We start from the raw sequence: 25,087 nt of genomic DNA on the forward strand, positions 1-25,087 counted from the left end.
TCTTTATTCTTTCTTTTGATTTTAGGGACACATATGACAAAAGGGATGTTCTTGACACATTGACCCGTAAAGTTTTGAAAACAACAAAGAATGAACTAATCGTGCCTTGTGTTCTGCCATTCTGAAAGTGGTTGACCTTGTGACCCGGAGTCCCTCATCACGCGAGCCGCTTCATGTCCTCCCACGTGTGACAGACCGGGTCCGTGTGCTTGTGTGGCGTCTGAAAGGAACAGACAGACTTTGACCGGCCATGAATAGAGCCGCAGTGTAGCCGAGCCAGCAGACCCGGAGTCAGCGAGTCCAGCCAAGTTCTGAGCCCTTTCTGTGGAGTCAGATATGAAAGCGCTTCAATACAGCCTCTGTCTTTCACAATGAGAGCGCTGGGGAATATGATAGGATGCTGATGCATTATTAACGCCGATGGGCAGCTTACCTGCTGTCGATTGGCCTGCGACTCACCTGAGCGCTGGCGTGGGTCGGCTCGGGTTGATCGGGGTTGGGTCAGATCGCTGTTGATGGACCCGCCACCTCGCAGCTGCTGGTTTTGGCCGGGGCGGCCCATCTCCAGGCGTTTCCTGCATATTTGATGTCGGATGTTGTAAGCGTTTGGTTGAGCTGGATCATGCTTGGGTTGTGTTGGCTTGTTCAGTCACGGCTCTAATCCTGTAGCTGTTCAAACCGGCAGCTGTCTGATTGAATGCTATCACTCTAATGATTGAGATGTACAGCACCGTTCAAAAGTGTGTGGTCTGCGAGAGATTTTTAATGCTCTTCTGCTCACCACTGCAGCATTTATTTGATTAAAAATACAGTAAAAACAGTAATATTGTGAAATATTATTACAATTTGTTCAAATGTAATTTACTCCTGTGATCAAAGCTGGATTTTCAGCATCATTACTCCAGTCTTCAGTGTCACATGATCCTTCAGAAATCAGTATAATATGATGATTTGCTGCTCAAGAAACATTTATGATTATTGTTCAAATAAATACCACTGTGGTGAGCATAAGAGACTTCTTTCGAAAACATAAATCTTACCGACCCCAAACTTTTGAAGAGTTGTGTTCACAGTAATGTAGAAATCTTAGAAGGTTTGCAGAATGTACGTTGTAGCTTAAACTGCCCATGTAGATAATTAGCCGGTATGAATTCCTGTATCTTAAAACATAGAGCATAGCAGTAGCAATGCCAACGTCATGCGTTCGATTCCCGCTTTGGATAAAAGCATCTGCCAAATTCATAAATGTAAATATTCCTCCCATTTATGTCTAAAGTGATCAACAAATGTATGTTATTGTCACTGAGATACTACTATAGTTTTAATCATATTTTCATTTAGTTTTTAACTTTTCCATTATCATTTTATATTTTAGTAATTTTGTATGCGATTTTGGCACTTTTATTATTTTGTTTATTTATTTATCATCCATTTTTATTTTAGTATATCAAGTTAAACTAAATTAAAAGGAGAAATGTTGCCTTTGCACCTAGTTAAAATAAAATACATTTTTAATTTTCTTTCAGTTAATGTTAATCTCAAGTAACAGAAATGTGTTTATGGTTTTGGTCATTAGGGGCCGTTTACACGACACCGTTTTCAAATTAAAAGGAAAACCTTTTATTCGTTTTGACCGTTCATTTACACAATAACTGCGTTTTGGGGGCCTGAAATGTGAATTTGTGAACGGTGTACACTTCACGCATGTATATTACGTGTTTCTTGACAAAATGACATCGCCAACTACTGGTCTGGCATGCATACTACAGCCTTTTTAGCAATTTTCGCAGATCTGTGTGAACGGGGATCGTTTTGACTGTGTTGTCGTCTGTTTTTAGTACATTATTGTCATTTAAACACAGCCTGGTCCTACCAGACTCTCGATCATTTCATTTGTACTGAGAGTCTGGCCTTAATGGCCTTAACTTCCTTGAAGGCGGGTCCTCTGTTGAAGTTTAAAACTATTGGATCTGCCCAGAGTCACTCTGGATCTGCCATAACCAATCGCTAACATTTGGTCGTGACGTATGACGACTCAAACTAGCGCACGACCTCAACGTCATCGTTCTCAGCCACTCCCTCTGTTCCCTCTCATTCTCTGCTAAGGCCCTGATTTATAGTGTCCTGATTTGCTAGTGAAATCTAATGAACTGCGTGAACGTCATCATGGCTGTAGCGCGGGTAGTATGAAGAGTAATTGTGCAATTAAAAGCACATGCAAATAAGTCAGACACACAAACACACAGGCTTTTGCTTGTGAGTGCATCAAAATGTTGGACAACTTGTGACTGTCATTAAATATCCACAACTTCAAGTATGACCTTATGATTAAAACCATATGGAAAAATATTAAGAATTTACAAATGAATAAAAAAGAGCATTTAGAGTGAAATATGCATAAGTGTAACGAAACTAATAAATAAAAAATAAAAAGTAATTAAATATATATATTTTCTAAACATTTAAATGTAAATATCTTTTTATATGATATCATACTTGAAATGTTTCAGAATTATTTCGTAGGATGATACCACATGAATTTCCATATTAAAGAACATTTTGTGTTATTTAGACTTTTAGGGCCTTCGTTACAGATGTGTACAAGAAATTAGATTTAAAAATAATAATAATTAAATTAATACTGTCCTTTCTGTGGCATCAATTCACACTTCAGTGTCCATTTCTGAATTGATTATCAGCTGAGATAAATCACTTGGCCATTTAATATTATTCATATTAATATCCGGTAATATCCCTGTATTTTGAGCATACAGGTGAAACTCGAAAAACTAGAATATAGTACAAAAGTTCATTTATTTCAGTAATTCAACTTAAAAGGTGAAACTAATATATATTATATAAACTCATTACATGCAAAGTGAGATATTTCAAGCCTTTATTTGTTATAATTTTGATGATTTTGAGAATATTGTGAATAGGTTTTCATAAGCTGTAAGCCATAATCATCCAAATTATAACAAATAAAGGCTTTAAATATCTCACTTTGCATGTAATGAGTCTATATAATATATTAGTTTCACCTTTTAAGTTGAATTACTGAAATAAATGAACTTTTGCACCATATTCTAATTTTTCGAGGTTCACTCGTATGAGGAGGCATGATTCAAAGCTCATATTAAGTACGTTAAATCCACAAAGAACTCACAAGACACAATGTTTTGTTTGTCTGAAAGGCTGTGTTTGCATGTGTCGTCAAGTTTGCATGTGTTTTTATGCATGCAAACCTTCAGTCTGAAACAAAGCTCTGAATATCTTTCACTGCCTCAAACTCAAATTTCAGTGACAACCTCTTCCACGGAGTTGCTCATTGCAGCAGCCGTTGAAAAGCGGCGTTTCTCTTTTTTTCCTTTTTTTTTTTTTGCACTGATGGGAAATGACAGCATTTGTTTGCAGAATCGCTCCAGGGGAACTGTAAAGTTCCAGTGAAAGGAGTTCCTTCATGTCTTCTGGGCTTCTTTTCCTCCATGGCCTCTGAAAAGAGCGGAAGGAGGATTTCTGTGGTTCTACAAATTAAGCCGGGAGTGAACGGTGTTACTCAGAGCCACAGACAGACAGCTTCCTGTTTCTGGAAGTCCCGTTGGCAGCCTGAAGTCAGACTGTGTGTTTGAGAGCTTCCTGTGGGCTGGAATCTGCTGTTGTGTTTGTTTAGAGATGTATCATAGGTCATTGATAACCAACAACAGAAACAGCGGCCGTGGCTAGCAAGTCAAAACTGCACCGAGAGCTTTTGTTGTGCAGAACTGAAGAATTTTAGGTGGAAAATTTCGCTTTTAAAATCTCCACAGTGAAATTGACATTTTCCATTAGCATTTGACTGAATTGTGATGGAAAGATATTTTGTTAGGTTAAAAGGTTAGTTATTGTATATTGTTCAAATTATTGTCATTAATTTTTTTTAGCACATTTTATAGATTTAATTTTATATGGATGGATGGATGGTTTGATATATGGATGGATGGATGGTTTCATGGATGGATGGGTGGATGACTGGTTTGATATATGGATGGATGGATGACTGGTTTGATATATGGATGGATGGATGACTGGTTTGATATATGGATGGATGGATGACTGGTTTGATATATGGATGGATGGTTTCATGGATGGATGGATGGATGGATGACTGGTTTGATATATGGATGGATGGATGGATGACTGGTTTGATATATGGATGGATGGATGGATGGATGGATGGATGACTGGTTTGATATATGGATGGATGGATGGATGACTGGTTTGATATATGGATGGATGGATGACTGGTTTGATATATGGATGGATGGTTTCATGGATGGATGGATGGATGGATGACTGGTTTGATATATGGATGGATGGATGGATGGATGGATGACTGGTTTGATATATGGATGGATGGATGGATGGATGGATGGATGACTGGTTTGATATATGGATGGATGGATGGATGGATGACTGGTTTGATATATGGATTAATGGATGACTGGTTTGATATATGGATGGATGGATGGATGGATGACTGGTTTGATATATGGATGGATGGATGACTGGTTTGATATATGGATGGATGGTTGGATGGATGGATGGATGACTGGTTTGATATATGGATGGATGGTTTCATGGATGGATGGATGGATGACTGGTTTGATATATGGATGGATGGATGGATGGATGACTGGTTTGATATATGGATTAATGGATGACTGGTTTGATATATGGATGGATGGATGGATGGATGACTGGTTTGATATATGGATGGATGAATGGTTTGATATATGGATGGATGGATGATTGGTTTGATATATGGATGGATGGATGGATGGATGACTGGTTTGATATATGGATGGATGGATGACTGGTTTGATATATGGATGGATGGTTGGATGGATGGATGGATGACTGGTTTGATATATGGATGGATGGATGGATGGTTTCATGGATGGATGGATGGATGGATGGATGGATGGATGACTGGTTTGATATATGGATGGATGGATGGATGACTGGTTTCATGGATGGATGGATGGATAACTGGTTTGATATATGGATGGATGGATGGATGGATGAATGGATGGATGACTGGTTTAATATATGGATGGATGGATGACTGGTTTGATATATGGATGGATGGATGACTGGTTTGATATATGGATGGATGGATGGATGACTGGTTTGATATATGGATGGATGAAAGGTTTGATATATGGATGGATGGATGGATGGATGGATGACTGGTTTGATATATGGATGGATGGTTTCATGGATGGATGGATGGATGACTGGTTTGATATATATATGGATGGATGGATGGATGGATGGATGGATGACTGGTTTGATATATGGATGGATGGATGGATGGATGGATGGATGACTGGTTTGATATATGGATGGATGGATGGATGGATGACTGGTTTGATATATGGATTAATGGATGACTGGTTTGATATATGGATGGATGGATGGATGGATGACTGGTTTGATATATGGATGGATGGATGACTGGTTTGATATATGGATGGATGGTTGGATGGATGGATGGATGACTGGTTTGATATATGGATGGATGGTTTCATGGATGGATGGATGGATGACTGGTTTGATATATGGATGGATGGATGGATGGATGACTGGTTTGATATATGGATTAATGGATGACTGGTTTGATATATGGATGGATGGATGGATGGATGACTGGTTTGATATATGGATGGATGAATGGTTTGATATATGGATGGATGGATGATTGGTTTGATATATGGATGGATGGATGGATGGATGACTGGTTTGATATATGGATGGATGGATGACTGGTTTGATATATGGATGGATGGTTGGATGGATGGATGGATGACTGGTTTGATATATGGATGGATGGATGGATGGTTTCATGGATGGATGGATGGATGGATGGATGGATGGATGACTGGTTTGATATATGGATGGATGGATGGATGACTGGTTTCATGGATGGATGGATGGATAACTGGTTTGATATATGGATGGATGGATGGATGGATGAATGGATGGATGACTGGTTTAATATATGGATGGATGGATGACTGGTTTGATATATGGATGGATGGATGACTGGTTTGATATATGGATGGATGGATGGATGACTGGTTTGATATATGGATGGATGAAAGGTTTGATATATGGATGGATGGATGGATGGATGGATGACTGGTTTGATATATGGATGGATGGTTTCATGGATGGATGGATGGATGACTGGTTTGATATATATATGGATGGATGGATGGATGGATGGATGGATGACTGGTTTGATATATATATATGGATGGATGGATGACTGGTTTGGTATATAGGGATGGATGCATGGATGACTGGTTTGATATATGGATGGATGACTGGTTTGATATATGGATGGATGACTGGTTTGGTATATAGGGATGGATGGTTGGATGCATGGATGACTGGTTTGGTATATAGGGATGGATGGATGGATGGATGACTGGTTTGATATATGGATGGATGACTGGTTTAATATATGGATGAATGGATAGACAGACTGATAAAGTTCAATTTTATTTTATTGTAATTACTTTTTTAATACATTTTTATAGATTTAATTTGATATGGGTGGATAGTTGAATTGTTTGATGGATGGATGGTTGCATGGATGGATAGACAGATAAAGTTCAAAAAAAAAATTTGTAATGAATTTTTAGATACATTTGTAGATTTGTAAAAAAGAAAAAAAAAAAGACATTTTAAAACATTTCTATTTAATTCATTAGAAATTGGATAGATGGATGGATAGATTGATGGAGTGATGGATGGATAGATAGGTTACAGATCATATTATTGGATTTTTTTTATTTTTATTATAACGATAAAGATCTAGATCTAAAAATCATTGTGATTCATCTCGTAGCTTATTGGTTTGGATCAAGCCTGAGAATTATTGAATATAAAAGGAATGATGGGAAAAGACTTCCAAAGCCGAAGCGTCTGTAAACGTAGACGCTCACTGTTGTGCCGTGTGTGTGAGGAACTCAAACCCTCGGGTTCGCTAACACACACCTCCTCACGCTGATTAGCACACAGGAGTCTCAGGTATAGCGCTGCGTATCGCTTTACCAGGGGTTAAGAGGAGTGTATTTAAACATGAAAAGCAGCGTCTGAGGTGTTCCCGTCCGTCATATAATCAATCAAACTCAAGTGTATTTACCTCACAGGTGGATGGAATTACACCTGCGTCAAAACTGCAGCCGCTTCACCTGAAATCAGATAACGCACGCGGATCTGTGCTCACCGCGCTGTAAAGACATGGCTCCACGCATTATCAATGCTTATTTGCACTCGGCCCTTTCTTCAAACTTTTACATTGTCAATAACAACAGGACTTTAAAACATCTGTGCATGTGTGATGTAACACCTGTCACATTAAATCAAAATTGACTTGATTGGTCATTGTGGACGTGCATCAGTGCGTGTTATTCTAAAGAACAAATATTTGTTTTCATAATCTTTCTTCAAAATGAGACTTTACGTAAGTTAAATCGATTGCAAATGACTAAAATGAACTGAAATAAGTTTAATACTTGAAGTTGAAGTATTATAATTACTAAAATGGAAATTAAAATAAATAAAATCTAAAAATATTAATGAATACTATATACTGTATACTACTACAGTAGTACAGTACTACAGTATAATACTGTATAAATCTTTTTCATAAATTGCGAAATATAAAGTCTCAACTGCGAATTATAAAGTCAGAATTATGAGATATAAGCTCGAAATCAAAAAAGAAATCATAAATGCAAGTTTATATCTCGCAATTTCTATACAAGACTGCAGACTTGCAGAACTTCAAAATGTAAACTCACAAATGTGAGAGAAAAAAGTCAGAATTGTGAGAGAAAAAGTTGCAATTATCAAAATGTATTTTTTCATTTTTTATTTAGTTGTTTATATGTATATGTTGATTATATGTTTATTAGTATGTGAGCTTTTATTATGCTTGTTTAATTTGTGCTTTTTTCCTTCCATTTTCTTGTGTAACAATCTGATGCTTGTATTGTGCTTGAGATGCTTTTCTTAATTTTTAAAAAAAAGGAAAAAAAAGTTGCAATTATCTTTAAAAAAAGATGTATATATTCCGTGGCGGAAACAAGCTTCTTATTAATGGTGGATCAGGTGTATTTACAAAAATAATGTATTGAATCAAATAAGCATTTTTTACTTTTTTGTTCTTTTTTTGTTTTATTAATCAACTTCTTCTGAAGGCAAGATTTCTGAAATCATTTGATGCACTTTGTCAAATGTTCCTGAAAATAATAAAAAATAGTATAATAGTATATAAATAATACTGATGTCAAAGAGTGTTTTTTCTGAAAAGCCATTGATGAATCTTGACACGTGAGCAAATATTATATCTTAATGGTTGCTCAGGTTTTTCACTTACTGAACAAAATCAAATAAAATGTCACCGGTTTGGCTGCTGGATGATTTATGTAGCGATGCATTGTTTTGTTTGAACATTTTATCAGCAGTTTGTAACTCAGTTGCATGTGTGTGATCCTCACGCAGATATTTCCGGAGCTGAAATTTAAATACGTGGAGGAAGAGCAGCCTGAGGATTTCTTCATCCCGTACGTCTGGTCTCTGGTCTTTAACTCTGGAGTCGGCCTGCACTGGATCTCTCAGGGCATCGAGCTGTTCAGCATGGACTCGCCCTGATGGAGGATGTCTGTTCAGGTGTCTGTGTGTGCGTGTGTGTGTGTGTGTGTGTGTGTGTGCGCTCGTGCAGCTCAAGTGCCTACGTACGGCTCGCGCGTCGTCATATCCAAACCCTGAGCGTCCGTCCTCGTCACACAAACAAACACGGACACCCACCGCCGGACGCACTGGATTCTGGGAACGGTACGATTTGGGGTGTCAGTCACAGGTTGATGGTGATCATCATTTGCTTGTTTTCTTGTTTCTGTTCAGATTTATGGATGTAGGGAAAATGAGTCAAACCAAGACATTTCTTGACTAAAGGTGAACATTAATAACACTTGCGAAGATACTTTGACCCCATTAAGAACGATTATTAATGAGCTGATTATTATGCACAGCTTCTTCTCGTATCACAATATATAGTAAGTTACAAATAAATAATATTTGACCATTTCTGGCTTGTTTTATATGTAGGATGCTTTGCTGTTTTATATTAATTTATTTATTGCCACTATGTTTTGTTCACCGTACCCATATATAATCTACATCTGAGCATCTGCACAAAGAAAAACCAAAACCTTTATTTATATACATGTATGTATGTGTATATAATATATATATATATGTATGTATGCATGTATGTGTATATAATATATATATATATATACATACATACACACACACACACACACACACATATATATATATATATATATATATATATATATATATATATGTGTGTGTGTGTGTGTGTGTGTGTGTGTATATATATACATTCATAGACTTAAGAAAGCATATTGCATTTAAGTGATTTTCTAAGCATAATTTGAATAATAATATTTAGATACTTGTGTAATAAAATACGCAACTTTCCCATGTAAATGCAGTTTAGTGTATGATTTATGTACATTATAGATTCAGATAATTGCATGTACATTATTGTATAGACAAGACAACTACACACTGCATTTGGTGCATTGCTTTGTTTCCCCAGTTTTTGTTTTCATATATTTTATGTAGAGAGATGGACAATCTTTCCTGTCGGATTATATAATTAGTAGGGCAGATATTTCCCAGCGCGCCGTTACTGGAGATCATTTTAGGTCTTATTGTTACATTACGTCACAAACTTAAAGCTTAAAGGGCCCCTGTTCATGTTTATGCTATTTTTATTAATTTGTTCAGTTTTCTTTGTGGATCTTTATAGGAAAAATGTTTGTGTTGTTGGGTGATTTTTTTTTTTTTTTTTTTTTACATTGAATTTTATATTTAATGTTTACTATGTATGATTATTTCCCCCTGTATCTTGCATAGCATCTGTTTATTTTTTGTCTTTTTTTACATTAGCATATTTATGTAAAAAGTAATGAGAAAGATTATAATAAAAAAAAGCTAAAAACAAGGAAAGAATATAAAATTTTGTTTTTACTGTAAGTTTAGGTCGTTGGGAATGAATTGTTGAGTGTTTACACATGTAATGAAACTGGATCAGGACTCACTTCTGTTTCAGATTCACCAATCATTTAAAACAACAGCTTGGTTTGACTGCATCTTTGAGGAGTTTTGTTTGCATTAGTTATGATTGTTTCAGATTAAGTCTTTCTATACAGTGTGAAATACCACCAATAAAAACAACAAATCTCCAGTTATAATTTTGGACATTCTTGTGATTCTTTAAAGCACATGTGATTCATATTTTGTTTTTTTCAAGAGTATTTTAAAGTGTTTTCGGAGAAAATGTCAGAATAATCGTGTACGGGACGGGTCAGTGCAATATGAACAAAACATTACTTGATTCAAAGTAATAGATTTTAAAGTGCTCCATTGTTTTTTTTTAATACCTTTCATGCAGCGACTAATATACTCGCTGTTTGTGAAGGTAAAAGGTCGGCAAAGTTTTAAATATCAAAGTTTACGATAAATAAACTTAATTTCTCCTGAAAGAATTGATTCCGAACTGTCAGTAATTCCAGTGTCACTCCCTGTTACACACTTATGTAACAATGTAACAAATTTGCATAATGTCAAGTCACATTTATTTATATAGGGTTTTTTTCAATACAGAATGCCATTGCCAGCGGATGGTCTTCATTGGCTGCCCATGAACAACGACTACTTTACCTTCAAACACTGTAGAGACTGGAAGAGTTTGGCTCATGTTGAGAAGATGCTGTTTTCAGTGCTGAAAAAACACTTTGATACACCTCAAAAGATGAGATTGATACAGAAACAAACAAGGCCATTGTTACTGTTCGTATCACTGTGTGCAAGAGCTGAGGAAGATCTGGAGCTGAAATTCAGACTTGGCCATCTGACCAATCACAACAGACTGGGGCAACTGACCAATCAGAGCAGAGTAGACCAATCACAACTGACCAATCAGAGCAGAGTAGACCAATCACAACAGACTGGGGCAACTGACCAATCAGAGCAGAGTAGACCAATCACTACTGACCAATCCGAGCAGAGTAGACCAATCACAACAGACTGGGCCACCTGACCATTTAGAGCAGAGTAGACCAATCACAACAGACTGGGTCATCTGACCAATCAGAGCAGAGTAGACCAATCACAACAGGCTGGGCCATCTGACCAATCAGCAGAGTAGACCAATCACAACTGACCAATCAGAGCAGAGTAGACCAATCGCAACTGACCAATCAGAGCAGAGTAGACCAATCACAACAGACTGGGTCAACTGACCAATCAGAGCAGAGTAGACCAATCACAACTGACCAATCAGAGCAGAGTAGACCAATCACAACAGGCTGGGCCATCTGACCAATCAGAGCAGAGAAAGCTCATATTAAGGAGGCGTTTGGAGAGACTGAATCTTTGAATAAACGGTTTTCAGACTCTTTGAGAAATGAGGTGACGCTGCAATGTATATTATGAGAAAATAAAGTGTTTGTTGGCCTTGTATGCATGTTAATGTATTCTCCTTTTTAAATGACACAATTGGGCACTTAAAAAAATTGCTTGTTTGTGAGTGTTTTAAAAGAACGATGTTTAATTGTTTTTATAAATACTCTGTCTGATCTAAAATTACAGTGAATGAATGAAAGGTCTTAAGGTTTTTTTTTTTTTTTTTTTTTCATTCTAAGTGCCCGTTGCCGTTAAAACGAGTGGTTTGAGAGATACGAGTCGACAGGATTTGGCCGCGCTGGTTGTGTTGTTCTGCAGGAATGCACAGGACGACGCCGTTTACTGTAATTACAGCTCGCAGAGAAAGAGAATTTACGTGTGTGTGTGTGTGTGTGTGTGTGTGTGTGTGTGTGTGTGTGTGTGTGTGTGTGTGTGTGTGTGTGTGTGTGTGTGTGTGTGTGTGTGTGTGTGTGTGTGTGTGTGTGTGTGTGTGTGTGTGTGTGTGTGTGTGTGTGTGTGTGTGTGTGTGTGTATGTGTGTGTGTGTGTGTGTGTGTCAAAGCACAGCATTCATACAGTACAGAGTCCGGAGGAGCGTTCAGTTACACTGTTCAGTCCACTTTACACATTCTTCTAACCATAAGTAACTTTGCAACTACATGTTGACTAACTCTCATTAGAGTATTACTAGACTGTTAGGTTCGGGTTCGGATTGGAGTAAGTTGACATGTAGTTGCGTATAGTCAGTAGTATGTCTAAATAAAGTGTTAAAGGTTCACTTTCTTGGTATTTCACCACATTATGCCTTTATTTTGTTCAGTATTTCACTTCAGAATAAAAATGTCCTGATCATTTACTCATCCCACACCCATGTTCATGTCTTTCTTTCTCCAGTCGAAACAGAAATGAAGGTTTTTGAGGAAAACATTCCAGGATTTGTCTCCATATAGTGACTTCAATGGGGTTGAAGGTCCAAATTGCAGCTTCAGAGACGCTCCAGGATCCCAGCCGAGGAATAAGAGTCTTATCTAGACAAACCATCGGTCATTCATTACTAACGGTGAACTAATCCACAAACAACACCCATTATTATTGTTATGTAAACATCTGATTATGTTTATTGTAGTTGTGTTTTTGTCATTTTCTGTGATTTGGTTTAAAGGAACTCTCCGCTGTTTTTGGAAATAGGCTCATTTTCCGTCTCCACTAGAGTTACTCAGTTTTACCGTTTTCAAATCCATTCAGCCGATCTCCGGGTCTGGCGGTAGCACCGTTAGCATAGCTTAGCATAGATCATTGAATCTGATTAGACCGTTAGCATCTCTCTCAAAAAAATGACCAAAGAGTTTCAATATTTTTCCTATTTAAAACTTGACTCTTCTGTAGTTACATCGTGTACTAAGACCGACAGAAAATGAAAAGTACGCCTGCTGGTCCGGCAGCAGTTTCCTGATTATTACGCAGGAATGAGAGTTTAGTTCTAGTCATATTGGCCTAGAAAATCACAACTTTTCATTTTCTGTCAGTCTTAGTACACGATGTAACTACAGAAGAGTCATGTTTCAAACAGGAGAAATATCGAAACTCTTTGGTCATTTTTTTTAGAGAGATGCTAACGGTCTAATCAGATTCAATGATCTATGCTAAGCTATGCTAACGGTGCTACGGCCAGACCCGGAGATCGGCTGAATGGATTTGAAAACGGTAAAACTGTTTAACTGGAAAATGAGCCTATTTCCCAAAAGAAGTGTAGTGTTCCTTTAATATCCCACAGTGAAGTTCCTCTGATATAGTTGCGCATGAACTGCAGCATCTCTCCCCGCACAGACGGCAGATGGAGGATTTGCCGCAGTGCTTTTCTTGATACCTGTGAGGTCACCTTCTCTATTCCTGCTGTGTGTTTCCGGTGGAGGAAGAGTGTGTCTCCAGCAGACACCGGCCCGATGAAGTGTGTCGTCACAGTCACGGTGTCCTGCATGTGTGTGTGTTACATCTGCAAAGATCCTTCAGAACAACCGTAACATCTCAGAGAGTGAGTAAATACTGGCCCTGTCCACACACTCATGACGTAATGCCACTTTGACTGTCTGTTGGGCAAAAGTGTGTATCCAGGGCTCGTATGAACACCCTTCTGAACCCTAAAATGACAAACGGGACACCCTCCGCCTTCTCGACCGCGCGCGCACATGAAGTGTGTGGTTTGGGACAGGGCCGGTGAATTAACCGGCCATAACTCACGGTTAAGCGTATAGTGTGGAAAGCCTTTTACTTCCATATGTTGATTAAATATTATACATTTCTCTGGTTTTTAATTATTGATTTGTTTGTTGGTTGCAAACAGAGATCAGAGCTAAAGTGTTGTCTTATCCTCAGGCTGTTTTATTTGCACTGGCTCTGATCATTTAGAAATTTAATCATTTTGTTTTGAAGACTGTGTGATGTCTGCCGGACTACCGCCGTCCCAGATAGCAAAAAACATCCGCACGGCTTCTATTTGCCTCCGGCCCTAAGCTGTCGGCTATAGGTGCGTCCCGCTGGCGGGGATACAACGTTTGCCGCCGAATACGTCACTCGCATTTCTAGCGAGATGCCGCCGGCAAATCGCCGGCGGTCCGACTGCTTCATTTTCTCTGGCGGTTGCCTCTGTCTAATGGACTGCGGCCGGCTGGCGGCAAGCCGCTTTAAAATACTCTTAAAATAGTTTTGACATGAAGGATAGACTCAATGAAAAAGCTAAATTCTTCTTAAGTTCTTTATGCTTTAAGTTAAAAAAGTTTAAAGTTAAATTTTTTTTTAATTTTTTTCCAATCTTAATGTTTTATTTTTGTTTTACCTTATCAGTAGTATTAATTAGGCTAGCAATTGCGATCTGTACAAATGTTTAAGAAATTGTAAAAGTCCCTGTAGAGATTATTACAAAAAAATATTAATAAAATCTAAACACATTATGTCATTGATAAAACAGAATGAATGCGCAGTGGTTTTTTTTTTTTTGTGTGTGTGTTGAATTTTGGGCGGGGCTTATAAGACGGTGGCGCTATAAAAAACACATTCGCGTCAATTCATCACTCTACTCGAGTGCACTCTATTCGAGAAGTACAGTTCTCAGTTCTACTCGATCGCAAGTTTCTACAGCCTGCAGTTTAAACAAAGTCATCGACGTCGACTACCATCATTTAGGTAAGTACATGTTTCCTTTGTGTTTAACGCAACTGTTTTTAGTTTATATATTTAAAATCTGTAGTCATCTCAGTTCTTGCCGAACAAGTCAACGTTAGCCATGTTTACGCAAAGTTGCTAACTTAGGTACAGTGGCGGCGGCTAATAATGGGCGCCAAAATTGCAGATAATAAATGTATACTTAACTTTAAATACAAACATATAATATAAAAATCAAATAATTTACTCATAAAATATGCTGGCTGGTTGTAATTTGGCGAAAGTTTCGAAAGCCGTTGGCGGCCATTTTTTTTTATGTCTATCGAGCTTTAGCATTAACGTTAGCTATAATCGAGAGAGTCAACGCACGTATTTGCTCTGTAACGTTAGAACAGAAACAGCTGTCGTTGAACTCTGGTCCACCAGACCCTCCGGAGGGTTTCAGAGATTTCCCCATCTGGAACTGCTCCTGGATAAAGGCCGCGTTCAGCGGTAGGCCGTATAAAAAGCCTCGGCCTAAAATAATACTTATTTTGTTAACCCTTGCCAGAGCGTGAGCTTTAAATAATGATAGTAAATTTGAACTATCTTAAAAAAATATACATCATTAGAAAGATATAATACTCAGGTTTCAGTATTTGACCATTATTTTATTCTGAGAAACAGAAACTTATAGTGACAGTTATGTATTATTTTTTTACAGGAATTATGTAATAAAAAAAACTAGACCTCAGGTGCACATAAATTAGCTGTTATTTTTACGATTTTATTCTAAATAGGAATTTTTACTGAAATGTTGTTTTTAGTTTTCAGTCATAGATACAGTTTCAACTGTGAAAAACTTTAGAAATTATGGATTATAACAATGTGAATAGCCTGTCGTTAGTCACTCTAATGCACACAAAAGAATAGCATATCTACGAGCCATAAACCAGAATGGAGAAGTGCAAATGTCTGCATTGAGAGACTGAGACTAAATGGGGCAGTTTGCACCACAAAACAATGGAGACACTCGACTGAATAGATGTTTAGATGATGACAATAAACACCAGTTTTCCTTTTACAAGTCTAATTGAAATAAAGTCATAAACGTGATATTGAAAAATACTTGACTAAAGTTTTATTCTGATCGTGGCTTTAGCTGCAGTGCATTTCTAGATTGCTGCAAGCCAAATTAAAATTTAGTAGGTAGCCAAAAATTTACATCTAGAAAGCTTCAAGCCCACTTTTGAAAAATCCCCAGAAACGGTATACCCAAACTAAAACTTCATGAACCCTTTGGACTATAAACACAGTTATGATCTCTTTTGAAAGCTGACACTTTGCACTTTGTTGTAAGTTTAGAATAAATTATCGTCATAATGAAAAAAAAAATGATAAATATCTTCAAAGTCTTATAAAGTTATTAGAAATTTATTTTTATGAAATATCTTCATGATAAAAAATTTGAAGTGGGCAGTGGTCAATCTAGAAATGCACTGCAGCTATAGCCACATGTCTGACCATGTTATATTTAAAATCTGAACATGATAAGAATAAAACTCTTTATGTAGTTAAATATTTTTTAAGATCACGTTTTTCAAGATCTTGACTTGATTTCGATTAGACTGTAAAACTGGTGTTAATTGTCATAATCTAAACAACTATTCAGTGTAGTTTCTCTATTGTTTTGTGGTGCAAACTGACCCATTCAGTCTCTCAATGCACACATTTACACATCTCAAATCTGGTTTATTGGTTTATTGCTATCTATAATCACCAACGACTGGCTATTCACACTGTTATAATCCCTAATTTCTTTCACAGTTCTTCAACTTCACAGTTGAAACTGTATCTAGCACTAAAAAACTAAAAGCAAAACATTTCAGTAAACATTCCTATTTACAATAAAATCATAAAAATAACAGCTAATTTATGTGACAGGTGCACCTGAGGCTAGGTAACGTTAGCATGCTAGCTAGCCACTATACACAAATTTATGAGATTAAAACCATGTGTTTGCAAAATTACTTTATAACGCAAGTTGAGTGTTTTATATAAACTTCTGTGATCTGGTTTGGCTTTGGATAAAACAATTAGAGAGAAAATATATTATTTTCTAGTATTATGCTCAAGGATAAATTATATCGATTGCCTTTACATTATGAATATAATCTCATTATAATGATACCTGAACATAGTTTGAAGAACACACATACATCATATATCGTTACAATCATGTTTATTGAGTCATAAAACATCTTTATCCGAATGTAACAATGTTTTTTTAACGCTATTGTGATTTGTAATTCTGTGAACTTCTGTACATTTTATGTTTGAGGACAATTCTGTGTTCACTTAAATCACTACACTCAATGAATACATTTTATTTTTAACACTCACTGTTCCACATTTGGCTGATCATTTTTTTCCCCCACGTATATTCCTAACATTAACAATGTGGTTTTGTTCACATTTTTTTGCAGATACCTTGACCAGAGCATAACCGGTTATCTTCACCAAAGAGACCTACTGTGGGACAATCTTTTTGGCTTTAAAGGTAAATGCATGGTTAGTCACAATGTCTAGTTACTGGGCCAAAAGGAGAAGGATATTGAAAGGAGTTGAGAGGGACAAACAGGAAATTGCAGCTGCAAACAATGCTCTACTTGCTGTTATTCCTGACTTTGACCAAGTAAATCCTCATGTTAATGAACATCTACATGGAATGGCTACAACAAGCCATGTACAAACTGTAACCCCTGTAGCACAGGACATCATTGTTGATGAGGCATGTGAAGCTGGTGAAATGTTTTCCTCAAGCACAGAAGATGAAGATGAAGATGAAGAGGAAGAGGATTGCCTAAGGACACAATTGGCAGGGTGGGCTATTGACAACATGATCCCCCATGTGGCACTTGGTAAGCTTTTAACCATTTTGTCCAAGGATCATCCAACCCTTCCTAAAGACCCAAGAACCCTTCTGAAAACAGTGACTTGTGTTAAAACAACAGAACTCTCAGGTGGTGTATACCATCACTCTGGAATTGAAAGTGGAATATTATCGCAGTTGTTAGTGTCTCCTGAATTGCAGAAGTTGACGTCAGTTTCAATGCAAGTTAATGTTGATGGACTTCCACTTTTCAAAAGCTCAAATGCCCAGTTCTGGCCAGTTCTTGGTTTAATTGAGCAATACATTGGTAATGTCCAGCAAAACAAACTTCCATTTGTCATTGGTCTTTACTATGGGAAGAAGAAGCCAACCAGCCTTCACTTTTTGAATCCTTTTGTAGAAGAGGCACAGCGGCTTGAAACGGAAGGAGTTCTGTTTGAAGGGAGAGCACTTTCTTTCAAAATATCAACATTCATCTGTGACGCCCCTGCTCGTGCGCTTGTTAGAAATGTGAAAGGTCACAGTGGATATTATGGGTGTGACAAGTGTGTTCAAAAGGGGGTCCACTACGAGAACAGGATGACTTTTCCTCAAACAGATGCTACTCTAAGATTAGACAATGTACTCCGTGATGAACTTTCTGATGACAGTCATCAGTGTGGAGAAACGCCATTGGCATTGTTGTCTGTTGGTTTAGTAACGCAGTTCCCACTGGATTACATGCATCTGGTATGTCTTGGAGTGACAAGAAAGTTGTTACACCTTTGGCTAAAGGGACGTCGGCTGACAAGATTTTCTCCCAGCGTGGTAAAAGAGCTCTCCAGAGTACTCCTGACCTTTACACCCCATGTTCCGTGCGAGTTCAACAGGAAGCAACGATCCATGGAAGATGTTGAGCGTTGGAAAGCTACAGAATTCAGGCAGTTCCTGTTGTACACTGGACCAGTCAGCTTAAAAGGCCTTGTACCAACTCAAGTGTACAACAACTTCATGCTGCTTTCAGTTGGCATCACCATCCTACTGAATGTGTCCCTGTGTGCTGACCTTGTAGACTATGCACACAGAATTTTGGTTCTCTTTGTTGATCACTGCAGCAAGCTTTATGGAAAAGAACATGTGACATACAACATGCATGGATTAGTGCACCTCAGCCAAGATGCCAAAAAGTATGGTGTCCTTGATAATATCTCATGCTTCCCATTTGAAAACTTCCTTGGGCGCCTGAAGAAACTGTTGCGCAAGCCTACACAACCACTGGAGCAGGTTGTTCGCCGATTGTCAGAGAGAAGTCAGCACAAAAGAACAAACATCTCCAAAACAAGGTCCTTGAGAGAGCACAACCATGGACCACTCCTCAATGGTCTTCCTGTGAAAAAGCAGTATGAGGAGTGTTACTTTCAAGACTTTGTTGTGAAACGTTCGGAGGGAGACAACTGTGTCCTGTTGGAAAATAAGGACATAGTACTTATACAGAATGTCGTTGTTGATGAAATGGACAACACTTTGGTCATCTACAAGAGGTTCCGGAACGTGGTCGATTTCTTTACTTACCCTGTGGAATCTTCCAAGCTAGGCATTTTTCATTTATCTGGCCTATCAGATACACTCCACTTTACGCATACAGCAAATGTGCAGAAGAAATATTATCTTCTTCCTTGCCCGGAAGGAAAGGCTGGTTTTCCGTTGATTCACTTGTGAAAATTATAGATTTTTTTTGAAGGGGTAAGAATTTTGACGTAATTGATTTTGCCTAAAAAATTACCAAAATGTATATGTTGTGCTAATTTTTCTTGTATTTTAGATGCTGTTTGCCATTGTTCAATTTATCGACGAGGAGGATCTGCCATTTGCAGTGGTTCCGCAAGTGTGGCTCAGCGAGGGCATATGCTTTTGGCCCCCATTTACCCTCCGCAAGAAAGACAAAGGCAACAATTTAGCCATCCGCTGCACGCCTCCACACAGCACCTGGGAAAAACATAATTTTAAGTTCATGAAGGGAGCAGGTAAATGTGACTTGTGCATTTTATTTTTCTGTGTAATTTCTTTCTGTTTATGGTGCATAACTGACTTTCATTCATTGTTCCCTGATCTAGAATCTTGGCAAGAGGCGATGAGATATTTGGAGCGCTTCCAAACGGGTTCCAGCGTTGAAACGACAGACGATGACAAGAAGAGAAAGCGAAAGAGAACCTTAAATTCCAAGTACAGACCCCAGGCCTCTTCTGATGAAGAGGAGTCTAGTCTTCCAGATGCACCAGCTGTTCTGAGCTTTGAAAAAATCGTAACGAGTAATGGTAACGAGTTTTCCGTGCTGCCCGATGCTCCAGAAGTTTCATTCATTCTAGAAAACCAGGAAAACGTTCAACCATCTGTAGACTTCAGAGCTGGTATGTACAATGTATTGCTGTGATGCTTAATTTGTGATCCTGCCACTAAACTATACCCTTTGTTAGATTTTCACATTTTTGTTTCCTATTTCTCAGAACAAGGTTTCTCACCAGTAGTCCAGTCTCCACTTCTCAGAGCCAACAGTTTGAGTACAAGTAAGTGATGTTATTTGTGACATTGTTTGTCTTAAACTATTGCTTCTATTTAAGATGAGGAGTCCTTTTATGCATAATCTGTTTTTCATTAGGGCACTTGACTGCCCTGGATGAAAGGTGTCTAGGTGTGTTGTACAATACAGTAAATATATGCAATAACTTCTAACATATTATTATGTCAATTTATCAATAGGAGAAAGTCATCACTCAGTGATTGGCCCTTGGACTCCCCTGAAATCACGCGTACAGAATCAAGTTTTCAGCTATGAAGGTATATTCTAGACCTATATCTCTTAATATAGTGATTATGTTAGTCGTAAATTTGACTGACTAAACCCTGCAGAATCCCTTTTCTTTTGTTATGTAGATGTCCAGAGATTCAAGACTGAGAACCAAGCCCTGAAGGAGGAGAACCAAGCCCTGAGGGAGGAGAACCAAGCCCTGAGGGAGGAGAACCAAGCCCGGAGAGAAAGCAATGCACGAGCAGGTGAGAACATGGCACTCTTTCTTAAAGTTTACATATTTGTGTGTAATGTAGGTTCCAAATGACCATTTGCCTATCTTTTTCTAGCTTCAGATGACAGCAACTCGCTTCAAGAGCAGGTGAAGCAAGTTGGGACAATGTTGAAGACGTTTGCTCGCACTGGGCAATCAGGTACGACTTGCAAACAACACCTGTGTTTGTTAGATTAATTCCCACTGGGGCCACCTATATATGTAGTAGACCAAGATATAAATGTCATAGTTTTGTAGTTGAGGGACCAGGACTGACTACTATGTTCTTTTATTCTGGGAATCCCTTTAGGTGCAGATCAGACCCTAATCCTGCGACGTCTTGGGGAGTTTGGCGATGTTGTGCGTAGCATGGACAACAAAATGGACACCATGCTGCAACATTTCAGCGCCAATGTGTCTGTTGGAGAGTTATCCCTGCCAGGTGATCTGTCACTCCCCCTAAACACCCAGGAAGATTTGGCGTTGCTTGACAGAAGTTTGAGGCAGGATAACGAGCTCCAGGAACGATTTGTAAGTGTGCTGCTATTGTTTATAACGCTGTAGGTTAATCTAAAGTCAAATTAAGATTGTACACTGCCTATTCTACAGTCTGAATTCAAAGCCTGTCACATTTTATATTTATGTATGAGAAATGTAATTTGGGGCACTTTTTTTGGATTTTCAGCTACGTTTTTTGGCTATCAAATGTGGGAAGGACCTAAAGTCAACAGTGTGGAGAATGCTTCAGAGTGTCTTCTCTAATCGCCTTTCCGTTGATACAACTTGGACTGGTGTAGGGGAAAAAGCATGTTTTAGAGACCTGTTCCTGAAGACCATTGTTCAAAGTAAGTTAGATATTCTTTAGATATTTTTAGATAGATGTGTATGTGATGTGTATTCAAATGGAATGACAGATCTGTATTTTCTACAGGGGCCATACGGAAGAACCCGGCAACCCAGGATGCCACTGATGAGGCGGTCCAGGTTAATGTTATGCGTTACTTGAAAGGAGCATCTGACCGTGAAGGTGGAAAAAGGCGCCGCACAGCTGAGAGGGACCCACAGCCGACCCCTTAAACCTAGGCTGACTACTGACACCCCAGCATCACTGACAACTGGAACACTCACTACCCTGCAGTCTGTAACAGACTACACTCGACCAATCCACTTTTTTTTTTGTCTGGTCGATATACTTGGTAGTATTTTTCTTAATGTTTTTTTGTGATTTTATTGTTTGTGTAATGTGTTAAATTGTGAATTAAAAGCACTCTTATACAGGCGCACAAGGAATCACTGAAGATATGCCAATTTGTGTTGCCTATATTGGTGGTTGGGAAAAACCACAGAACCTGTAGTCAGACTTGAAACAATTATAATTACTTACTGTCCTGCAATTGTTAGCTCACTACGCCACGCATATCGAACTACTCCAGACATTCACAGTGTAAATCTTGTGCCCCAGATCAGCAATGCCATTATAATTGTCTATTCTACCCCAGAGCTTTACTCAATTATTGCCACTTATCCTATTGTTAAGAATTTCTTGAAAATGTGATGTTATACCTGAATTTATTTGGTATCTTGCACATTATTTGGTACCATATATCTTCATTACTTGCTATAATGTTTACTGGTAATTCTTTTCATCCCATAACTGACCTCTTGATAATATTAAAAAATATTTTAAGTGATATAATTTGCTTATAAAAGGCTGTTTTTAAACAATATATAATTTTAAACTTGCATGTTCTTTAGTGTGTACATTATGTATATATGTATCTTTTTTGTTATATTTCATTGAGCTGATATTTTGTTTCAATGACTATTACTGTACTTTAAAATGTGGAATTAAAACGTCAAATGGAAATTTATCTGGTTTGATCAATCATTATTCTTGATAAACTGCATGCTATAAATATTTTATATATATATATAATAGCGTTTGCCTCCGCGGGACGCGAAAAAGCTGCCTTTGTTATAACTGCGGCGAAACGGCGGTTGACCTGCTGGCCGTCCGCGATACGAAGGCGGTAGGAAGGCGGATGCCGCTTTTAAAAAAGCGGCTGCCGCTGGCGGTGCGCCGGCAAACGTGTTTGCGATTACGCCATACTGTCGCTTCTACTACCGCTGGAGAACCGCCGGTGGCCCGCCGACTCATTGCTATCTGGGGTATTATTTTAATAATAATTATATGCTATTATATTTTTTACTTTGAGATAGATAGATAGATATAGATAGATAGATAGATGGACATATAGTTTTTATGTTAATTTGTATGTGCTTTTGTTGTTAGTTTTTGCTTTAAATATTTATTTATATTATTCTTTTTTCAGTTAGAAATTCTAGCACTTTGTTACCAATGCAACAATTTAAAAAAATATTAAATTGAAGTTTTTAATCTGATATTGTCACACTACTGCAAGGATGAAGACACAGAGAATGACGTTAACAGGTTTTATTTGGACACTGTATGCAACTCCGGGATACTGGAAGGGCTTCGAGATCAACACGGGAACGCAGGATGAATACTGGAACTGATGTAGTAATGAAACTTGGAATGGAAGCTGGGAATGGATACTGTCTCTGAGATATATGGAATATCAGACCACTGGAGTCCTGGTTAGAGATCCGAGAGGTATACTGGAATACACGGAGATGCGGTTTAGGAGAATCTCGGAGAACCACCGCACACAGAGGCTGCTTGGAATACACACACAGAGAGGTTAGTGTAGAAGTATAATACTTGCGAAGGGTGTTCAGGAACCTGACAGAAGTGTTAGGAACCGGGGAGTCACTGGCGTCAAACGACGAGACCTGACAATGAGCTGTAGGCTGACTGGGGTTTATATGCAGAGCTGGTGTGGTGAATAAAGTGATGAGGTGCAGGTGTAGTAACTCAGAACTCCGGTGATTGCGATCGGGACCAGGTGTGTTGGGTTGAAGCTGGTTGGGGTGTGTCGTTGGGTGAATCCGTGACAGATATTATATTTTATTTTATTTCAGCTTTATTTTATTTTTAATCATTAAAAATGTTTTTAATAGTTAGGTTTATTTAACAATAACAGCACTGGTCTGCCTCATAAATATATACATATATATTAATGTATTTCATACTGCATCAGTTTTAGTATTATTTCAGTTAGTTATTTTACTACTTAAACTTGTCATTTCAAAATTTTTATTTAATTGAAATCTAATATTTATATAGATTTTTTTTTCACTTAACTCTAATATTTTAGTTTTGTTAACGATGACACTGGTTTGCTGCCTCATGAACAACTTTTTGAATTTATTGTAATGTTTTGTAATACATTAGGGTTAGGGTGACACGACAACGTTTGGCGTCCTGAAAACGCAAACTTTTGAAAATAATTTGCAAGTAAAGTGCAAGTTTTTGAAAAGGATAACATTATATTCGCATATTGTGGATTTTCTTTTTTCATTTTCACTGATCGTTTTCGGCAACGTTGTTTTCTGTACGCGGAAAATGCACAGCGTACGTCATTGTCGTGTCGTTTTTTCACTTCTAAATTTTTTTCAATTCAAACTTACTTAGTTGCAAAGGCAATTTTTAGTTAAAATATTCAATCTAATATTTATAGATTTTTTCAATCAAAAATGTAGATTTTTTTATATTTAATGTTTAATATGTATGATTATTTCCCCCTGTATATTCCATAGCATCTGTTTATTTTTTGTCTTTTTTTTACATTAGCATATTTATGTAAAAAGTAATGAGAAAGATTATTAAAAATTTAATTATTTTTTTTTTGTTATAGAATTTCTTTTTTCTTTAACAATAACAACACTAGTCTGCCGTCCCAGATATTTTTTTTTTGCTTTTTCCTATTTTTCTTTTATTTTCAGATCTCTGTTTCATAATGCGTCATGATGTGTGTGTATTTCCCGGCACAGAGACGGCAGACGGCAGCAGGTCAGATGTCTGGGTCAGTCTCCACCACAGTCACTGTGACAACTGTGATCAGAAATGCTCTTAAAGGTACATTGACTGCTATATCTTGAGAATATCACACACACACCCTAGAATACTGTAGGCTGCACAATACATAAATCTAGTTCCCCAAATCAATGCGATCTCCGTCGTATCTTCCCGTCTCCCCTTCCTCCGCTGATACAGCATCTTTGTGTAAGTGTGAGGATCGCTGACCCCTCGGTGTCGTAAGCACTCGAGTGGACAACCCAAAGTTTTACAGAGCAATTCAATGTCATATAAGACTCGTAAAACTGAGGTCTAGAGTTCAACTGACAGTCATAAAGCAGTTCCAGCTTTTACAATAGCATCCATTGAGAGATGCGGGCATATGGCGTCCCATCTGGGGTGACGAGAGGGGGCTCGACGTGTCCAACTCTAGACAAGACACCTCCGAGCGCGCACTTCCCTGCCGTTACGCTTCCTCTCCCGTTAACCGTCCATCAAGCCTCTTTACTGTGAAGTAAGGGATTTC

General features: G+C 37.9%; 2 protein-coding genes across 6 annotated transcripts in view; both read left to right on the forward strand.

Moving 5' to 3' along the window:
- The window catches only part of dym (dymeclin), a 76,093-nt gene extending 65,755 nt beyond the window's left edge, over positions 1–10,338 (forward strand). The window contains exon 17 of the mRNA XM_079585924.1: positions 8,557–10,338. Within this exon, the coding sequence (XP_079442050.1) occupies positions 8,557–8,706 (150 nt within the window). The 3' untranslated portion in view covers positions 8,707–10,338. The remainder of the gene's footprint in view (positions 1–8,556) is intronic.
- Positions 10,339–14,573: 4,235 nt separating this feature from the next.
- Positions 14,574–22,482, forward strand: LOC306984209 (uncharacterized protein). Of its 5 annotated transcripts, none has more exons than XM_079585350.1 (11): positions 14,582–14,732; positions 17,177–17,250; positions 19,385–19,586; positions 19,677–19,970; positions 20,067–20,126; positions 20,320–20,397; positions 20,494–20,613; positions 20,698–20,781; positions 20,932–21,152; positions 21,307–21,466; positions 21,553–22,482. In XM_079585350.1, the coding sequence occupies exons 3-11, from the start codon at positions 19,385–19,387 to the stop codon at positions 21,696–21,698; spliced, it is 1,365 nt and encodes a 454-aa protein (XP_079441476.1). In that variant the 5' UTR covers positions 14,582–14,732; positions 17,177–17,250; the 3' UTR covers positions 21,699–22,482. The 5 variants fall into 5 exon arrangements, with proteins under 5 accessions (XP_079441475.1, XP_079441476.1, XP_079441478.1 ...); XM_079585352.1 differs by having other exon boundaries at positions 20,067–20,120; XM_079585353.1 differs by lacking the exon at positions 20,067–20,126 and having other exon boundaries at positions 14,583–14,732.
- The last annotated feature ends 2,605 nt before the right edge of the window (positions 22,483–25,087 follow it).

This window comes from Phoxinus phoxinus, assembly GCF_949152265.1.
Source record: "Phoxinus phoxinus genome assembly, chromosome: 17".
Classification (NCBI taxonomy): domain Eukaryota; kingdom Metazoa; phylum Chordata; class Actinopteri; order Cypriniformes; family Leuciscidae; genus Phoxinus; species Phoxinus phoxinus.

Coding starts and splice junctions, on each gene's coding strand:
- LOC306984209 (XM_079585349.1), top strand. CDS start 17,272: ATGTCTAGTTACTGGGCCAAAAGGAGAAGGATATTGAAAGGAGTTGAG.